This window comes from Spermophilus citellus, assembly GCF_964194105.1.
Source record: "Spermophilus citellus genome assembly, chromosome: 12".
Classification (NCBI taxonomy): Eukaryota; Metazoa; Chordata; class Mammalia; order Rodentia; family Sciuridae; genus Spermophilus; species Spermophilus citellus.
The window spans coordinates 7,242,841-7,261,575 of NC_138198.1; the positions used below are offsets into that span (position 1 = coordinate 7,242,841).

Sequence of the window (18,735 nt, forward strand, 5' to 3'; positions counted from 1 at the left end):
GAGAACATGTGCAGGTTTATGTTGGGTGAACCGATGAGTCATGGGGTACATGTATGTTACCAGACAGTTTCCAAGGTAACTATGCCAACTTACACCACCAGCAGTGTCCAAGTACTCCAGTTGCTCACTCCTGTTTCAACACTGGTGTTGGGGGTTTGTAGCCCACTGGGCGTGTATATCATGGCGTACCTTTTGGTCTTAGTTTGTATTTCCCTGATGTGACATTTCTTCTGTTTTTCTATGAATACCCAGCGTTTTCAACCTCAGATGTGTTAATATCATGCCTGTGTGTAGTTGGGGCTCTTTCACCACAAGGTCAGAGGGTGGGATGGCATTTGCTTGAAGTGGAAAAAGGAACTTGAATGGCTCCTGGCTTGCAGGAGGGCGGGAGCAGTCCAGACAGTCAGAGAAGTGCCGGCCCGTGTCACCATCTCCCTGTGCTGAGCTCCCATCTCCAAGGCACGGAGGCTGGCCAGGGAACTGTTCGCTGTGTGGAAGGCGCTGGTGGGGCTGTGAGGAGACAAGCCTGTCCTAAGCACAGGCCTTTCGGATTTGTGCCAGAAGAAGGGAGATGAGAAAGCTTGCTGGGCAGAGAAAAGCTGGACCATGGCATCTTTACACACCAGGGATGCTGTGAGATCATCTCAGATGCACATCATGTTGTGTGGGCCACCAACAGAGCAATCTAAAGTACTTTATGCTAAGAGTTCCTCTAGGGAAACAGAGCTATTTCAGGGCACAAAGGATTTTCTGTCTTGCTATCCTCTCTTACCCTAATTCAGGAGATGTTTCATGTTCAAATATGAATGGTTTATAAGATCCCTTTTGCCAATTCGTGGATGATCTGTAGGAAACAGATGAATGGGAACACAGTGTTTTCTACTCTTCCATTATCTCTTCTGACTTTAAAAGTCAAGCCATAATAAGCTGGTTCCTTCCTCCTGCCCAGGCCAGCAAGGAAGGAGAACAGTGATTAGTATTGGTGGAGCTGTTTCTGTGGTCTGTGGCCAGACTGTGAGGCGAGTGTTATTCTAGGACCCAAATAAAATGCATTTTCTCTTTAAAATCTTTAAGGAAAACAATGGGAGCTCCTCATAAGATAACCGAGGTCACTTACACTAGGAGAGTTCACAGAGGGAAAGGTGTAAAGAAGTAGGAATCGAGGTGCACTTTGCTACCATCCCCAGTAACCTCACCTGTGACGTATCCTGGATAGAGCCCTGAAATAAAAATAAAGGACATTAAATAAAAACTGAGGACATCTGAATACAGGAAGGACTTAGGTGATAATAACGATGCACAACATGAGTTCTTTATTGTAGCTAGCGTGCCACACTCATGTAAGATGTTACGGACATGGGGTGGGGGAGGGGACTCGGCCCTGTCTTCATAATTTTTCTGCCGATCTAAAACTGTTCTAAAAAGTTAATGTAAGGGCTAGGGCTGGGGCTTAGTGGTAGGTGCTTGCCTCGCAAACGTGAGGCACTGGGTTCGATCCTCAGCACCACATAAAAGTGAAATAAAGATTGTGTTTCCACCCTCAATTAAAAACTAGATATTAGAAAAAGTCAATGTAAAAAAAAAATAACAGCAGGCCCTGGAGGAGCCTGTCAAGGGGGGTCCCTGAGACTTCTGCTCTCTTGTCTCAGGTGAATGCCCCTCTGACCCCCACCCCTCATTTACACCTCAGCTGGTGCATGAGGAACCTAAAGTTTTCTTGAAAGATGGCGAGCAGGGAGCCCACTTAGCACAGCCACTTGTACTGCTGCTCTGAGCGCTGGTGCAGACTGTCTGTGAGCCTTGTTGTTCTTATTTTTTAAAACAGGCATAATTTTATGTCCCTGCCTCTTAAAGGTGTTCTGTGATTCAATGCATAAAAGATCTTTCAGAACTAGAACTGCTATGCAAATAGAATGAATCATGGCTGCTACTGGCGCTGCTTTACTATGGCTTTTTTCCCCCCTCAAGCGTTGATTCTTTTGCCCAGGGTTAATTTTATTTTTCCATAACCATCAGCTCTTGAGGTAATACAAAATTTTAACCATTTAAAATTCAATCTATGGGTCTGGGGTTGTGGCTCAGGGGTTGAGCACTTGCCTGGCATGCACGAGGCACTGGGTTCAATCCTCAGCACCACATAAAAAATAAATAAATAAAATGAAGATATCGTGTCTATCTACAACTAAAAAATCTTTAAAAAAAAAAAAAACTCCATCGATGTATGTTGTTTTGCTTTGGTTTGGTTTCAGGATTTTTATTGTTGTTTGTTTGTTTTTGGTACCATACCAGGGATTGGACTCGGGGTGCTTAATCACTGAGCCACATCCCCAGCCCTTTTTTTTTTTTTTTTTTTTTTTTAGAGAGAGAGAATTTTTAACATTTATTTCTAGTTTTCGGCGGACACAACATCTTTGTATGTGGTGCTGAGGATCGAACCCGGGCCTTTTTATTTTTTTATTTAGAGGCAGTGTCTCACTAAGTGGCTTAGGGCCTCACTGAGTTCCTGAGGCTGACTTTGAACTTGTGATCTTCCTGCCTCAGCCTCCTGAGCCACTGGGATTACCTGGCCTGGCTCTTGAGCTATGTGAGTTATTCATGCCTTGTTTTTCTTTGTCCTAGAGATAGGGAATTGTTCTTTTTCTAAGAAGTATAGACTCCTGGTTCTTTTATTTCCCCCATCTTTAAAAACAAAGTACTGGGCTGGATGTGTGTGGGGGAGTCTGTAATCCCAGAGACTCAGGAGGCTGAGGCAGAAGGATCACAAGTTCAAGGCTACCCTCAGCAACTTGGTGAGACCCTGTCTCAAAATAAAGAAAAAAAAAAGTGCTGGGAATGTGGCTCAGTGCCGCTGGGTTCAATCCCTGATACCCACCCCCAAAAAGTATTTGAATGTAGGACTCTAAAGTGAGTTTAGACATACATCATGGGCTTTATTCATAAAATATAATTTAAACATAATTTCAACCTTAAATGCCATGTCCAAACTAGCTGTTAAGTTTGGGGGAAAATTAAAAACATGGTAACACAAAAGTCCCCAACAATGACAGATTGAAATATATAGCATTGCCTGTACGCCCTAACATAGCCTTTCTAACATGACAGTAAAGATACGGCCTTGCCCATCAGGTACTTGGGGTTGAACCCAAGGGTGCTGTGCCACTGAGCCACATCCCTAGCTCATATTTATTTATTTTGAGACAGGGTTTCTTGCTAAGTTGCCCAGACTGGCCTCAAATTTACCATCCTCCTTCTCCAGCCTCCTGAGTAGCTGGGATTGCAGACAGGCACCAGTGTGCAGGCATTTAAAAGACATAAATATGCAGGTAAAGAACAGGCCGGCAGAAGACAACAACAGAGTGTTGGAAGCTAGGAAGCTGAAACAGTGTTTGCCTGAGACCACAGAGAGCCTGGAAGATGGCTGTGTTCTCTAGAACCCCAGCGTGCTCAGAAAACAGACAGCAGGAACCTGAAGGAAGGGCGGAGTGGCAGAGGGTCTGGTTGAAACTGTGTGAGGCGACAGGCTACCCCCATCCCACGGCTGTCCCCACTGTGATGACCAGCCTACGTGTGGGAAAAATGGAACTGAGAAATTCTGAACTCTGGGCCCACTCTGGCTTTTTCTTTCTTTCTTTCTTTTTAAAATAACTTTCCTCTACAGAGAAAACTAAGGATTCATCAATTTTAAAAGTAAGGCCTAGGAAGTTTCCTTTATTAGATCTGGCTCTCTAAGTCAAAATGCTCTTATTCATGCCTGGCACTAGATGGGGAATATATGAACAAAACTTTTTTAAAGCAATTATGTTCCCTAACAAAAATGCTTCTGTTACTACCATCAAAGTCAGTCCCCAGCATAACGTGGAATCATGTTACAAAATGAGATTGTACTGAAACTTAACCTGTAGATTACAACAGTCTTTGAATTTAGAAATGTTCTATAGTAATATGTTTATGAGCTTGGGTTTTGGAATCTGACTGCCTTCGGTTTGAACCACTCTACTAGTTTTGTAATCTTGAGCAAGTCTCTTAACTTTTCTGAGCCTCAGTTTCATTACAATGGGCATCAGACCAAAAATTTCATACGACAGCTGAGGATTCAATGAGCTCATGTGTAGGGCCTGCCAAGGTTACTCAGGGCTCAGAATAGAGGGGGCTGGGCTGGGAGTATCTAAGAACCCCTGTAGGCACACACACAAGGGGGAGTGGGCCTCGCCCCCAGGCCCAGCAAGGGCAGAGCAATTTCCAGAGAGAAAACTCAATGCTAAGTATCTGGGAGTCGGTGGATGGGAGGGTAGACGGGAGGGGATATTGAATGGGGAAGTAACTCATCTTGTTTTCTTTGGGGGTATGATGTGTGTTATGAGATGGAAAAAAGCTTGGGTGTTCTGTCTGAGCAGGGTTTGGGCGGAGGGAGTTGAGAAGATGGGGCACCAGGGGCCTGTCCACAGTGTCAGCTCAGAATGCTCTGTCGTCCCAAGACAGAAACTGCCACGAGTGCCAAAGATCAAAAACAAAAGATAAGTGAAATTTAAATACTGTTATAAAATAAAGGAGGACTTTTTTGAAGAGTTTTTGTAGCTTTCTGGAATGAAAATTAAATATGAAAAAAAGTAAAAACTACATGGAAGCAGAAGGAACTGTGGTTATGGGAATAAAGGAATTTCTGTTGAAATTTCATTCCTGGAGGTTTAAAACCATTTTGTAATCCAAAAGTACAGAAATGGCACCTGAACTGGGCCCTGATGGTGGCCCTAGAGCAAGGAGACTGAAAAAGAGAAGGCAGTCCCCTAAGGTTGGGGGCTGAGTCCAGCAAGACCGCCGGACCTTCCTCTTCAGAGACAGCCCGGGCCACTGGAGTGATGGTGTGCAGGGTGGTGGTTTTTAATCTGTTCTCCTTCTGTTTCCCAGGGTCACTTCCCAAAAGAAAACACTATAAAAAATAGGATGTAGTTCCTGCCAGACTTTGCTCCCCGCAGGGAACAGGGTCTGAGTCCCCCAAGCCCTGGTCACCTCCAGCCTCCAGGTGGTTGGTCTGTGTCTCAGGGATGTCCAAATTGCCTGGTGTACCACAGGCTCCCCAGGGACTGAGGCCCCTCCCTCCCTGATCCCTCAGGGTCAGAGGCCAGAGAGTAGCCAAGAGATCTCTAGTACCAAGCTCTGCTGCCTTAGCACAAAAGCAGCCATGGGCTACATGGACCTAAATGAGTGAGTGTGGCCATGCAGCCATGTGTCATCATGGACACTGATGTTGACTTTCATATAATTTTCATAGGTCAAAACCTTTGCGTTCTTCCATCCATTTTTAGCTTGGGGACATACAAAAGGAAGGGTGCCTGGACTTTGGCATCTACCTGTTGTTGGCGACTTTCCAAGGGTCGTCCTCCACTGTGGTTCTCTCCCTGATGACCCAAGCTGGTTATTCATGCGTACATTGCTATTTATTTTTTTTTAATTTCCCAAGTGTTTGCTTTAGAATGGCTGTTGGAGTCTATTTCCATTAAGGTAGGTCTCTTTCAACCCTGAGGTTCTCCAGTTCTCCCCAAAACTGTATAAACAAGAAATGTTGGGTGCAGGGAGGAAAGAGGCCTGCTCTGGAGTGATCCAGAGATGAGGCAACAAGTGCTGAGCTTGGGACCACCCCTCGGGCTTGGGCACATGGAGAGTGTTTGGTAAATGCCCTTGAGAGGGTTCTGAGACATCAGCACAGAAAGATGACCACAGGTCACACCCAGGCTGGGCTGGGTCCTCCTGTCTTAAGATATTTGTGTTTTTGGTCTGGTAACTGTTGGTGCTGCCACGACATTCCAACTTTCCCAGGTCTATGACCCACCATGAACTTGGAATAGAGGTTGTTGTGGTAGTTTTACTAAGCAATATTTAACACACATTTTTAAGCTTCCTCTGGACGAGTGACAATTGTAATGGCGCTCCCCAGCTGCTCCCAGTTAGTTCCTGGATGGTTCTAGTGGTGCTGATCCTCAGGAGTCCTTGGTGGATGCCCATATTCATCCACTAATGATGTCTGATCTCTGAACTCTGAGCCCTGTGGGGTCAGCCAGATGAGGCACTGATGTCCCTGAGCCATGAGCAGCTGTGCCTGTTGTTCTTACAGGACAGACATGGGGCAGACACGTGTGCCTGGGCCTGTGTGTTGTGTCTTGGGTCTGCAAGACCACATCCAGGAAAGTGTGCATCATATGGTTTAGAGGATATAACTCTGCAGCAAAACTTCATCCTGCTCTGTTTACTTCATGGAAAATTTGCTTGAAAAATATGGTTCAAGGGGCTGGGGTTGTGGCTCAGTGGTAGAGTGTTCGCCTAGCATGTGCAACGAACGCCCTGGGTTCAATCCACAGCACCACATATAAATAAATAAAATAAAGATATTGTGTCCAGCTACAACTAAAAAATAAGTGTTAAAAAAGAAAAGAAAAATATGGTTCAAGAGAAAATAGTTAAAGTCTGCTCCATTAACTTGGAAATTTGGTCTTTCCATGCTCTAATCAGGACTCAAGGTGGGGCACCGTCTGGCCAGCCGCAGCATGGGACTGTTAGCACTTCAGCTGGAGGCACTGTAGAGCGAGTCTTCCCTTCCCATGGCTGTGCCAGCCAGGAGAGTTCCAGAAGGGCTTCTGATGATGTGATGGTGGCTTCAAATAGGAAGGAGCTCTCCAGCGTTGCCCTGGGAAAGCCAGCCCTTCCCTTGCTAGAGCTCAAGACAGTCTGAAAACCCTGTCTCAGCTTCCTTGGTTCTCATAGCACATTCTGACCAAAAGGACCAAGGCACCTACCCAATCTTGTACCAGGACCTGAGAAGGTTCCCAGTGTCAGTTAGCTGCCTTGTGTCTACTGCATCACACCCATGTTTAGTTTTTTTAAAGATATTGCCTTTCCTTCCCTCAGCAGGGCAGCAGGCACTCTTGGGTGACAGCAAACTAGCTGATCAAAACAAGGAAATGCCTTGAGTGGAGGCTGCAGCAACTCAGACTTGCAAAGTGTGTGGACTGAGGTGTCCAGATGAGCTCATATGTGCTTGTTTTGAACACTGTGTGCACAGACAGGTGTGGGAATGGCCACTGGCAAACGCATGCATGTGCACACATACCAGCATCTGTCCTACCTCTTTCCACTGAGAGGCTCGAAAAGTAACGAGTCCCCAGGAACAGCAAGCCCTGTCTTGGTCACCAGTACTACTGGCTCCTTGGAGAAACCGTTCATTCTAGAGCAGGGATGGGAAGAACAAAATGAGCCCCCAACAGCCTGTTGGCCAGAGTCAGGAAGCCTCTAATGTGGGGCACATCAGAAGGTCCCAGGAGCAGCGTGTAGAGGCTTATGCAGGACAGACCGAGGAGGTGTGAGCATGACGGTCAACAGTGATCGCAAAAGGTTACAGCCCATGGAGAAAGACCTCACTTGGTTAGTGCTGGTTCACATAAGGAGGGTAGAAAGCCACCCTCAACAACCCTCACTGTGGTTGTATAGCCATTGTCCTGGGGCCTGGCCAGGAGCAGGGGTCTTGGGACATCCCTGGCTTCTCTCCTGCCTGAACACATGGCATTAGAGCCAGCCTGTGTCACAGAGGGGCCACCTGCCACCCAGACTGTCAAGACATAACATAGGGCAAGGCCAGCTCATATGGGGCCTGAGGATCAGGAAGGAGCAGGATGCTGCAGGGACATCAGGAAGGGACTCTGTGGCCTGGTTGGTGGTTTTGGTCATAAAGGACCTGTCTTCGAGTGGGGAGACACCTCTGTGTAGGAGCAAGAGGCAGAGTGAAGGGGCAGCTCAGCATTCTCTTCAGACACAGCTTCTGTAAATTCAGTTGTGTCAAATTAAATTTTAAAAACAGTCAAATGTGGCTCATCAAAGTGATTTCTCAAAGCTGTGTAGTTGACCTGGGCACCAAGCACCTTGTTCCTGGCAGAGCGCTGTGCCAGGAACCACGGCACCGCAGTCCCTGTGGTCTGAGTGGAACCAGCGACTGTCATCTACATATGGCATCGTGTATCACGGGAATGCATGTGCAGGACTTGGACCAGTGTACGGTGCAGAGGAACCACTTTGTAGTCCTTAGTTTCCTTTTTAAAATGAGGGCAGATCCCAGTCCTCAAGTGCTCATAGCATTTCTAAACCTTTTTGAAGCTTGGAGTACTTCTCTCCAGTGCTTCTCTCGAAGCAGGCTAGGACAGCCAGGGTCATTTGAGCTACAGGAGCCCTCCTGCAGGGAGCATCAGCACTCATTGTGCCCCCTGCTCTCCTCCTCCACCCTTTTCCCTTCTCCCTGGATCATCCCAGGTGTCCAGACACCAGAGCCTGGAGGCCCACTGCTGCCCAGCCTCTCCTGATGGGGCTGCTGGAAGCCATCCGTGCCTGCTGTTCCCACCTGTCCCCTTCCTGACCCACCCCGGTCAGGCAGGCAGACGTCCTCTCGCCGCACAGGCTGCTTTCACCGCCTGGGCTTTCCCTCCTTGGCCATCCCTGCACACTTCCCAGGGACTCACCTGAAGCCAGGGCCCTATCTCTCTCTCACCTCAGCAACAGCACCTGCCTCGCCACCCCAACTAGAGGTCCAAGCCAGGGGCGTCCATTCCCTCCCCAGAGTACACAGAGGCCACTCAGTGCCATGAGGGCCACAGTCCCCAGCTTCTTGCATAGCCTTGCTCACCCCAACCCCTCCACCGTCTCCTTGTCCCCTCCAGATGCACAGCAGCCACACTGCAGCTGTGGGACCAGCGTCCTACCGTTCTCCCACCATCCACCCACTGCTTCCGAGGACTCCCCACAGGGCCGTGGCCCCTTTTGAAAATGTCAGTGAACATCCAAGTTCACATGTCGCCCCTTCTCTTGGGTCAATGTGCAAGAGTGAAATGGCTGGGCTGTGTGGCGATGTTTTATGTTACACACTTACTGATTCCCAGTAAGAATGTCCGCTGGATGCGGATGCGCCAAGTCTTCACCAAGACTCGGTGTTGGTCTTTCTGACATTAGCCGTGCTGGGGGCCTCCGTGTGGTTGGTTTGCGTGTCCCTAATTACTAGTAACACGTCTTCCGCTGCCCATGTCTCATCTTGGATTAAGCATCTTAATGTCATTGCCGTTATTTAAAAGTGGGTTGTTTATCTTATTACTGAGGTGTGATTTTTACATATTCTGTTTTTGCCAATATTTTCAGTTAGTTTGAGGCCAGCCTTTTTCTTTTCTTCTAGGAGTGTCTAATTACGAGCCAGGTTAGGAGGCATGTGCTTGCAGTCCCATCTACTTGAGAGGCTGATGTGAGGCAATCACGTGAGCCCAGGAGTTCAAGGCCAGCCTGGGCAACATAGTGAGACCCTTTTTTTTTTGCTGGGGGGGGGGGTCTAATTATGATGAAGTCAATTTGACATTTAGCCAATTTATGCTTCTTTTTATGGTCACTGCTTTTCATTTTGTATCTGACAAATCTTTGGGTAACCCAAGATTACCAAGATTTCCTACTGTGGTTTCTTTCAGAAGTCTCTGTTTAGCTCTAACATTTATATCCATTGGTAAACTTTTATACATGGTATGAGGTAGGCAGTGGGGTTCATTCTTCCATGAGGGTGTCCACTTGTCCCCACACCAGTCCCTGAGAAGTCCAGGCAACTTTTTCACCCACAGGGTAACCTCACTGAACTCGCTTCTGTGGATCCCACAAGCTTCCAAAATAGAAAGTTTTGAAAAACGTGGGTGCAGCCAAGACAGTTAAATGGGGAAGGACAGTCTCAGCAATCTGTGCTGATCAAGAACAATGTGATCACAGGCAGAAGAACACAGCTGGGCTCCCACTTCACACAGAAATCAAAAGTCAACTCAAAATTGGGTCAAAGACTTAATAAGAGCCAAAAATAAAATTCTTAACCGGATATAAATCTTCATGACCGTAGATTAGGCAATAGTGTCTTAGCTGTGACACCAAAAGCACGCACAAAAATATTAAATGAAATAAAACAAATTGGACTCCTTCAAAATTAAAAACTTTGTGCTTCAAATGATACCATTAAGATCACAAAAAATACACAGAAAGGAGAACATTCTTCAGTACCATACATTTGACAGGTAACTTACGCTGCTAATGGAATTATAAAAATAGCACAGCCACAGTGGGAAACAGCTTGGGATTCCACCCCTAGATGTGTAACCAAGAGAAAAGAAACCTTATGTTCCCATAATGATTGTAGCATTATTATTCCCAGTGGCCAAAAACTAAAAACAACCCATGTCTGTTAGTTGATAAGCCGATAAACAAAATGTGGCCAGTACCTGTCCAGTGCAGTGCTATTTGGCAATATGAAGGAATGATGTAATCCCTGCTAGTGCGTGGAGGGGCCCTGAAAAGACACTAAGCCCTGGTCACAAAACCCACACACTGTGCAACTGCACTTGTCCACAATATCTAGAATAGGGAAACCAAGAGAAGGGAAGGACACTGGTGCTGCTGGTATATCACTAAAACCCGCTGAGGTGTGTACTTTAAATGAGTGCACTGTAGGGCGACCATGTGCGCGGTACTGGGACCTAAACCCAGGGGTCCTCTGCTATTGAACTCCACCCCCAGCCCTTTTCAAAATTTCATTTTGAGACAGGGTCTCACTAAATTGCTGAGGCTGTCCTCGAACCTGCAATAGTGCTTCTTTAGCCTCATGTGCCAACACACACAGCCTTGACAAGCATTATATCTCAATTTTTTAAAATTCTATTCTTTCAATCAGTCAGACATAATCTTTGGGAAAACAGTAAAGTCTAAGTGAGTGGACACAAGAAGTGTGCACACGTTTCAAGAGTTCCATTTGGGTGGAAGGCGGTGTGCTCGTTCTTCTTCGCCTTGTACTAGTTAGGGGTGAGACGCCACCCGGGGCAGCTTTTTGCAGAGCGCCATTAAAAACGGTCTCACTCTGGACTCGCAGCCCACAGCCCAGCAGCGGCTGCAGCAGCACAGTGGGCCTCAGGTGTGGAATGGGCGGATATCCAATTGCCACATTCCCACTGCCACCATTTTTCTATCATGAATACCAGAAGAGGCCTCCAATGCAAACTGCCCCATATGGCGAGCAGCTGGATAAACACCCATCTGGATTGCGGCCTGAGCATGTTCCTCAGGTGGAGTTTTCCTGAGGGAGGCTGGGGCCCCAGAAGGAAACGCCAGCACCCGCCAGCCAGCAAGGCCCCCTCCCAAAAGCCCCCCTCCCGACAGCCCCCTCCACAGCACAGCCTTCCCCAGGCACCTGTGGATGCACACAGCCTCCTGCGGGGCTCCTCCAGGCACCACAGCCTTGAGGTGCGCAGATCACTCCAGCTCTCTGCAAAGAGCCCTGGGTCCAAGGCTGAGTCCTTGGAGAGCTGGCCAGGTGCTTCCCTTCCCTGGCTTCATTGGTGGCTATTTGACGTCTCAGAGGTGCTTTCCAGATCAATTATAGGTTTCCAGTTAACCTTGTGTGTACTTTTCTTTGGTGCTAGGGATTTAACCCAGGGGAGCTTAACCACTGAGCCACATCCACTGCTCCTTTTTTTTTTAAATTTTGAGACAGAGTCTTGCTAAGTTGCTGAGGCTGGCTTTGAACTCGCAATCCTCCTGCCTCAGCTTCCCAAGCCACTGGTCACAGGCATGCACCACGTGCCTGGCTTGTGTGTATCTTCATGTAAAGTATTCTATATATATTGAACATAACTCCAACTTATCAATAGCTGTCCATCTTACCTCCTTCTTGCCCATTTGATCATCTTTGATCAATGTCAGATATAGTAGTATCTGAAACTCTCCATCACTGTTAATCTGGGCTGATCCTAAACCAGTGACCTCAAGCCCATCTTGTGTTTAGTGAGATCATTTCTCCCTCAAAGTCACCTGTGCATCTGCTCAGGTGAGCTGGCCTTCACAGCACTGCAGTGACTGTCATGAGGCTGCCATTCTTGGGCTTGGCTCTCTGGCCCTTCTGTCAGCCTTTAATTCCTTCCTTCTTATTCCAGCTGTGCTCTGCAGTTGAGGTGACCAGACAAGAGAGTGAAGCTGGACAGGAGCAGATGATTAACTTACACAGAAGGACGCTTTCCACACAATCCTGAGTTCCCTAGGACATGCTAACGCCTTCCCCGATTCAGTAGTTCTACTTTTGTCTTTATTGTAAAAACTAAAAGGAGTATATTTAGTGAAAACACCTAAACTCTTTTTGCTCCCAAAGAAGAAAAGCCTGGGGAGGCAAAGATTTGCTCCCTCTGGCTTGGAGGCTGCGCCGTGGCCCCATGCTGGAGCCAGCCCAAGCCCCTGTCGTCCCCGGAGCCCCACGTGCTGCTGCCAAGCACAGACTGGAAGCTGAACTGCCACGTCCACACACTCTCCTTTATGTTCCTCATACAGTTGTTATTAATTTAGAAGAGCTTGAGGTTTAAAAATCAACCAGCACTTTCCGCTTAAGTCATTTAGGTATACATTTTCTCCTAACAACTGTTCTGCTGAAATCAGTCATTATCTGTAAGCAGACCCCAGGCCCACCCACTTTAGGGTCTGGATGCGTTCTTGCTTTCTGGCGGCTTAATGCACAGGGTGCTGGCAGCAGTTCTTACAGGGAGCTGGTTCCTTTAAAAGTTGTGACGCATCTTTGTCCCCACACAACCTCACTTGAGGGAACTAAGCTGTTCAATCCAGCAAGTATCTGCCTCCCAGGAAGCTGTGCCAGCCGGGTCCCAGCCTGCCCCCTTTTCTCATGGGACTGACTGGCAGACCACGCTTCTCAGGTGCGCCTCACTGTCCTTCACAAGGCTTGTGGAGGCCACTGTGGCTTTGGTGTTGGCCAGGGTGGGGCCTGCATCAGACTTGAGCCATCCCCAGGTGGCCGTTTCCGTATCAGGCCTGGTGGCAGGACACACAGACAAGAGAACCTTGAAATCTCATGATGAACCAACCTAGAATCGTTGGCATATGACCCCGAACCCTACAACATGACTCGTAAGAGCAGATGGAAGTCTGTGGGAACTGAGCAGATGGGTTCTTGCTTCCCGGCTGTGAAGATGCCTGTAAAGCAAGCTCAACTGTCATGACACAGATGTGGCGGTTCTGGTAGGCAGGAGGCTCCCAGGTCCTGCTATGAATAACGTGTCCAGAGGCATCGCAGCATGTGGGGGAGCCCTACCTGCCCTGGAGTGGCGAGCCTAGACACGGGGAAAGTGCACCCTGTCCCCTGCAGTGGCTGCAGAGTGGGGTGCAGCTCATCATGGAGCCTTCCCCTTGGTGCAGTGGGCGTCAGGGGGGATCCCAGGGGCTGTTGGGGGGAGCTGGGAGGATGCACAGTCCAGGAGCATCTGCTGTGGCAGTGTGGCAGTCACCACCCTCAGAGGCTCAGAGTGAAAGGCCTGGTGGCAGATGCCAGAGCTCTGAGAACAGTCTTCACAGCCCAGGGCCAGGTTAGCAGACCTGAGCAAGGGGGCCTGCAACCTGGGGGGCCTGCAACCTGGGGGGCCTGCGACCAGGGTTGAGTGGGTGGCAGGCGGTAAAATCAGAGTTGTACAGTGGTCATATGAGATGAGGAAACAGGGGAGGTGACAGGTCACGGGAATGTGGAGGCTGCCTGGCATTGGAGAGACCTCGAAAGGAGTGGGCCTGTGTGACAACAGGTGAGGCAGGATGAAGGAGTGGGGCCGTGCAGTCGGCCCTGGCACAGGGCTCTCAACTCCAAGTGGGGTTCTCCCCGACTCCCAACCAGTCCCCAGAACCCCAGCTCAGGGCCTCTTCCTCCTCCCTCACGGATCTGTGTAACCACTTCTCCCACCAGGAGAAGTACCCCGACACTGTGCACCTCCCGGAGGGGTCCTGCTCCAGCTGCATGGAGATCCGCAGCGCCAGGAGGCCAGGGTGAGTGCAGGCCGCTGTGGCCTCGAGTCCCTGTGAAACAGGGATTCTCAATAGAAGGGAAACTATCCCCTGAGGACCAGAGACTGTCGGGTGGAGGAGAAGTGGGCAGGCCGTCCTGCACTCTGTGAACATACCACCACAGGAAACGCAGACAAGTGCCTGCTGGCCTGGGCCTCAGTTCCACTGAGGGGTTTTAAGGAGCAAATGTAGGGGGCGCTGGGAGGAGGAGGAGGTGAGGTGTGTGTGGAACCACTGCACAAATGGAAGGACTGGGGTGAGGAAGCCTCTGAGGCCAAGTCAGAGAAACCGCTTCAGGGCTCCTCACACGGCCACCTCCCTTCACTGGCCACACTCTGCCCAGAGCCACTGTCCTACCCGTGTTCCTCAGCCTCCTGCCTCTGCCCCTGTGCATCTCCCTGTGCGCGCCTCTTCAAGCCTTCAAACAGGTGGTCTTCTGCAGGTGTCCTTCTGCCTCTGACCCATGACCACAGTGCGTTCATTTTTACTCCTCACCCTCCGGTAGGTCAGTCCACCAAAATGCCTGGCTGCCTCAGCTCTCGAGCGTTTAGGGTCTTGGTCCCTGTCCGTTTCTCCCAGCCCACACCACATAGGCTTCTCTTGGGCTCAGACATTGAGGCACGAAATTCTCCAGCCGTGGAGTAGAGGCACACACGGCTTTGTCAGTGCCAGAGTATTTCCAAGGAAGATGACCCGCTGCACCGGCACCAGCCATGTGCAAGTTCCTGTCGCTCTGCGTCCTATCCACATCCAATTCTTGCCAGTGTGGTCCTGGTTCCCCTTGACCACCTTTTCCCTCCTCTGGGGTGGATGTCTTTAGGAGCAAGGAAGCCAGAATAGAGAAAAGGAGCTAAAAACCAGATTTCAAAAGCACTGGCCAATGTGTTTTTACCTCTTTCAGGCTTGAATTGGTAATTGTTTGGAGAATACAGATAGATGAAGAAGGGAAGGTTTCACCAAAGCTGGACCTGCTCACCAAAGTCCCTCAGCGAGGTAGGGCTCTGGGTACGGATGTCCTTTCTAGGGAACTTCTCAGTCAAAGCTAGGTGTTGTTCATCTGGCTTAGTGGACTTTGTACATTGAGTAATTACTAATAAGAACATTTAAAAACCAAAAAGCACAAGAGTGATCGCTCCCTCACAGCCCTGCCGGCCGGAGGCAGGAAAGAATGTTCTCTGCCTCAAGCCATGGGTGAGATCACATCTCTCTGCTCGGGGTCTAGTGCCTCCAGGTCCATGTGATCCTTCAGGAGGAGGGCGGCTCTTGGGGACGCCAACAGCTCAAGGTTTCTTACCTGGTTTATTTTTTTCTTTATAGCTCTGGAGCTGGACAAGAACAGAGTCCTAGAAACCGCTCCTCAGAGCTTCCGAACCCTGCTAGAAGTGCTTGGAATTGAAGCCGCTCTAGAAAGCCTGATAAAATTACTTTGTGCAGAGAATGACTAGTTCCCACACAGGGAAGGAACAAGATGGTGCACCGAAAAGCGTGCGACCTATATTGACTCTAAGTGTACTATCTACCTTCCCCTCAGAAACCACACCCTTAGCTGGATGCATTTGACACCTGCCTACCATCCCAGCTACTTGGGAGGCAGAAGGATCAAGTTTGAGGCCAGCCTCAGCAATGTAGACCCTGTCTCCAAAGAATAAACCAATGTTGGGCATGTCGCTCAGTGGTAAAACAATTGCCTGGCATGCATGAAGCCCTGGGTTAAGGCCCCATCACTGCCCAAAACAAGCTGTCTATGCAGTTATGCTACATCAGACTCTCATGGCATGAAAAATACAGCTGTTCATGTATAAAATGTCAAATAGAATTGAACATTCGAGAAGACATACCAAGAGTGGTTCTCCCTCCCTTGACGTGTGTGGACCAGCTTGGGCCCCCACCTCACCTCACAGTCTGCCCAGAGACGGAGCCACACGTGGTCCAGCCCTGAGAAGCCATCCACCTCCTGCCACCTGGGGGCTCTTGGAGACAGTTGTTGATGGAGCTTCATTTCTTAACATTCCTCAGAAGCCAGAGCAGCCACGCCTGCCCTGCTGGCTGCACAGCAGCACCTCCAAGTCCTGATCCTCTTGGTCTCCCCACAGTCTGCACGGCTGTTAACGTCAAAACAGTGCCAGATGACAGCCACCCAGCACTGCTCCCTTCTCACAGGACCTTCACTAGAGAACCCCAGAGGGTCTGAGTGCTACACCATAATCTCAGATGAGAACTAGAGCTGGGAGCCCCTCCATCACCCGTATGTCAGGGTCAGTGAGGGTTTTCACGCCATTGGGGCATCCTGGAGTCTGAGCACAGCAGCGGGGACGTGGCAGGGCTGGAGACCAGCCTCAGCACCACCTGCCAGACGGAGGGCCGAGACGTAGGCTGGGGCGCTCCCTCCTCCCTCCTATGAGAATACAGCCTGCTTGTTTTCATTCCGCCCATCCAGCTGGATGAGGCCCCTTGCCAGGCTGTAACACTACTCCCCAGCCCACCTCCCCGAGAGCCTGGGGTTCTGGCAGAGGGATGCTACCTCCAAGAGCATGGCGTAGCCCAGGACACAGTGGACCACATTGTGCAGAAACCTGTCCCAAGTGCCGCCCAGGCCCACGGCAACAAACCATCCTGAATCCAAACAGTGCTACTGGCCACTTCCCACCCTCCACAGCCTCGAGCTGAGCTTTGTGGACGTGACTGGGGTGGACCTCCAAAGCCCCACCCTAGCACATATACCACGCAAGCTGAAGGAAAAGGGGCCAGTGTGTCCAAGTATAGAATAAAGCAAATGTAAGGACAGAATTCAAGAATCAATTCTAGAAGAGTTGGCTTGATTCAAACAAGTGTAATTCTCAAGTTATCACAAAATTTCCCACAAAAATTTTACATCAGCAAAATATTTTCATTTTTCATGTAGCATTTTCATACAATTCCATGGTTTCACTAATATTATGTTACAATAAGCCTTCATTAGTCCCTCAAAATTATATAAATAATCAGTCTGTACAACCTGCCATGGGGAAGGGGAGCCAAGAGTCCCAACAATTTTATAGCAGCCGGGCACACTTCTGGTGATCCCAACAAGAACCCTCGGCACCAGCTAGGAGCCGCGCATCTTCCAGAAGCAGGGCCCGTGGCAGCCCAACAGGAATGGCAAGGCTCTGGGGCCCACACCCAAAAAAGCCCCCAGGCAAACCGAGGGGAGGAGTGCAGCTTGGGAAGTCCCTCGACCACCCTACAGACGAGTGCTACCAGAACCAGAACGCTGGGACACCAGGCGTGGCCACCCCAGCCAGCCGCGGCAGCCTAGTGAGTTACAGCTGTGCTCCCAGCTTCCACAGTAGCGATCTCAGGTAGGAAAGAACACTTTATCTCCCCCTGGAGTCAAAATCATAAAGCAAAAACAAAAAGTCAATGGTCTTGTGAGTGGTGTCCATCCTGACCTGAGTCTCACACTCCCTGCTGACGCTTAAGAGCCGTGAGCTTCGGCACCTCCACAGGGACCCTGAGTCTAGACCACTCAGAACCGACGTCCACACTAACTCTGATCACTCTCTGCAGCAGGGAACCACCCAAAGCCTGTGTTGATGTGTGGCTCAAATTGAAAAAGTGACCAGTAACAACCGGGAAAGTTCCAGTGGTATCTATGTTTTCCAAAAGTCCAAACCATAAGATGCTTGTGACAAATCAAGCTTTCTACGTCAGGATTCTGGTGGTAGGAGATCCAAACCTTGGTCTTATAAGGCTTTTCGCATAGAGAATTAGACATGAGCCCTGGTTGAAGGAAGAACTACCCAGGACGTCTTCCCAGGGCTTAACAGACACTTCCGATTTAAGAATATGAGCAGCCTCCTGGGACACCCCGCTCACATCCTACATTCCTTGTCCTGGAAGATGTTTCTAGTGCTCTTTAATTTTATGTCTTCAAGAGGCAATCTCACCTCAACAGGGTTAAAAGCAAAAACATTCACAGCCAGAAGTCGTCCAACACAATAGAAAATAGCTATCATTCAACTTTCACATTCAAGTTTCAAAGACACTGCAGGGAAAAAAGTTAGACCTTATGGAGAACTAACGTGCAGTCTTCACTTTCCTTCAACCGAGTCGGCACCACAGCGTCATCTTTGGCATGCACAGTCTTTGAGTAATAGTTGACTATCTTGCTGTCCAATTTATACTGATGAGGAATGCTCTCATAGGGCTTGAGGTCAAGGTCCAGCACAGACACGGAGAAGGCGAGCCTGGACCTCGACGAGGGGATGACAGGCCTCTGATCGGAACTGCAAGTAAAAAAGCAATTTCAGAATACACGGACCCTCCAAGTTCTCTTATCCCAGCTCACAAAGAGCACCCAGTCAGTGTTTGTGTGCATCCTGTCTGCACCAACTGTATATGCTAGCATGTGAGCTTCCACAAAGTAATTACCTATGGGACACAGGCCAGCACCCTGAGCCACATCAGACAAGACGGATGAAGGAGTGGAAAATGGAAAAGCCATTATGTGGAACGCCTGAGTGATATTCCCCAGGCCCCAGTGGCGGGAACGAATGCTGAAAAAGTCACTTTATCACGAGCCAAGCATTACAAAACCTAAGAGTTAAAAAGTAGTTCTGGCCGTTCAACAGCCAGATGGATGAAAGCCAAGAACAGACTCCTCTTTGCGCACCTTTCCCACGCCTGGTGAGGAAAGCAGCCTTCTTAATGCTCCTCAAGAGAGAGAGGCCTGGTTTCATGTTTTACTCTCAAATCAGACCTTCAGTACTCGGTATTTTCTCTTTAGTTTTGTAGCATTTATGAACATCAGAATAGTTATGTGCTCATAACAGTGTGAACAATTACTTGTACTTTAGAACACTTTCAGGGCTGGGCACGGTG

General features: G+C 49.1%; 2 protein-coding genes across 4 annotated transcripts in view; one reads left to right on the forward strand and one right to left on the reverse strand.

Moving 5' to 3' along the window:
• CENPP (centromere protein P) overlaps nt 1-17,730 on the forward strand; it is a 231,925-nt gene extending 214,195 nt beyond the window's left edge. For both annotated transcript variants that reach the window (XM_081263569.1, XM_081263568.1), the window contains exons 6-8: nt 13,778-13,857; nt 14,777-14,868; nt 15,193-17,730. In XM_081263569.1, the coding sequence (XP_081119695.1) occupies nt 13,778-13,857; nt 14,777-14,868; nt 15,193-15,320 (300 nt within the window). In that variant the 3' untranslated portion in view covers nt 15,321-17,730. The remainder of the gene's footprint in view (nt 1-13,777; nt 13,858-14,776; nt 14,869-15,192) is intronic.
• Nucleotides 17,731-17,780: 50 nt separating this feature from the next.
• The window catches only part of IPPK (inositol-pentakisphosphate 2-kinase), a 50,765-nt gene continuing 49,810 nt past the window's right edge, over nt 17,781-18,735 (reverse strand). For both annotated transcript variants that reach the window (XM_081263548.1, XM_081263547.1), the window contains one exon: nt 17,781-18,140. In XM_081263548.1, coding sequence (XP_081119674.1) covers nt 17,915-18,140 — 226 coding nt within the window. In that variant the 3' untranslated portion in view covers nt 17,781-17,914. The remainder of the gene's footprint in view (nt 18,141-18,735) is intronic.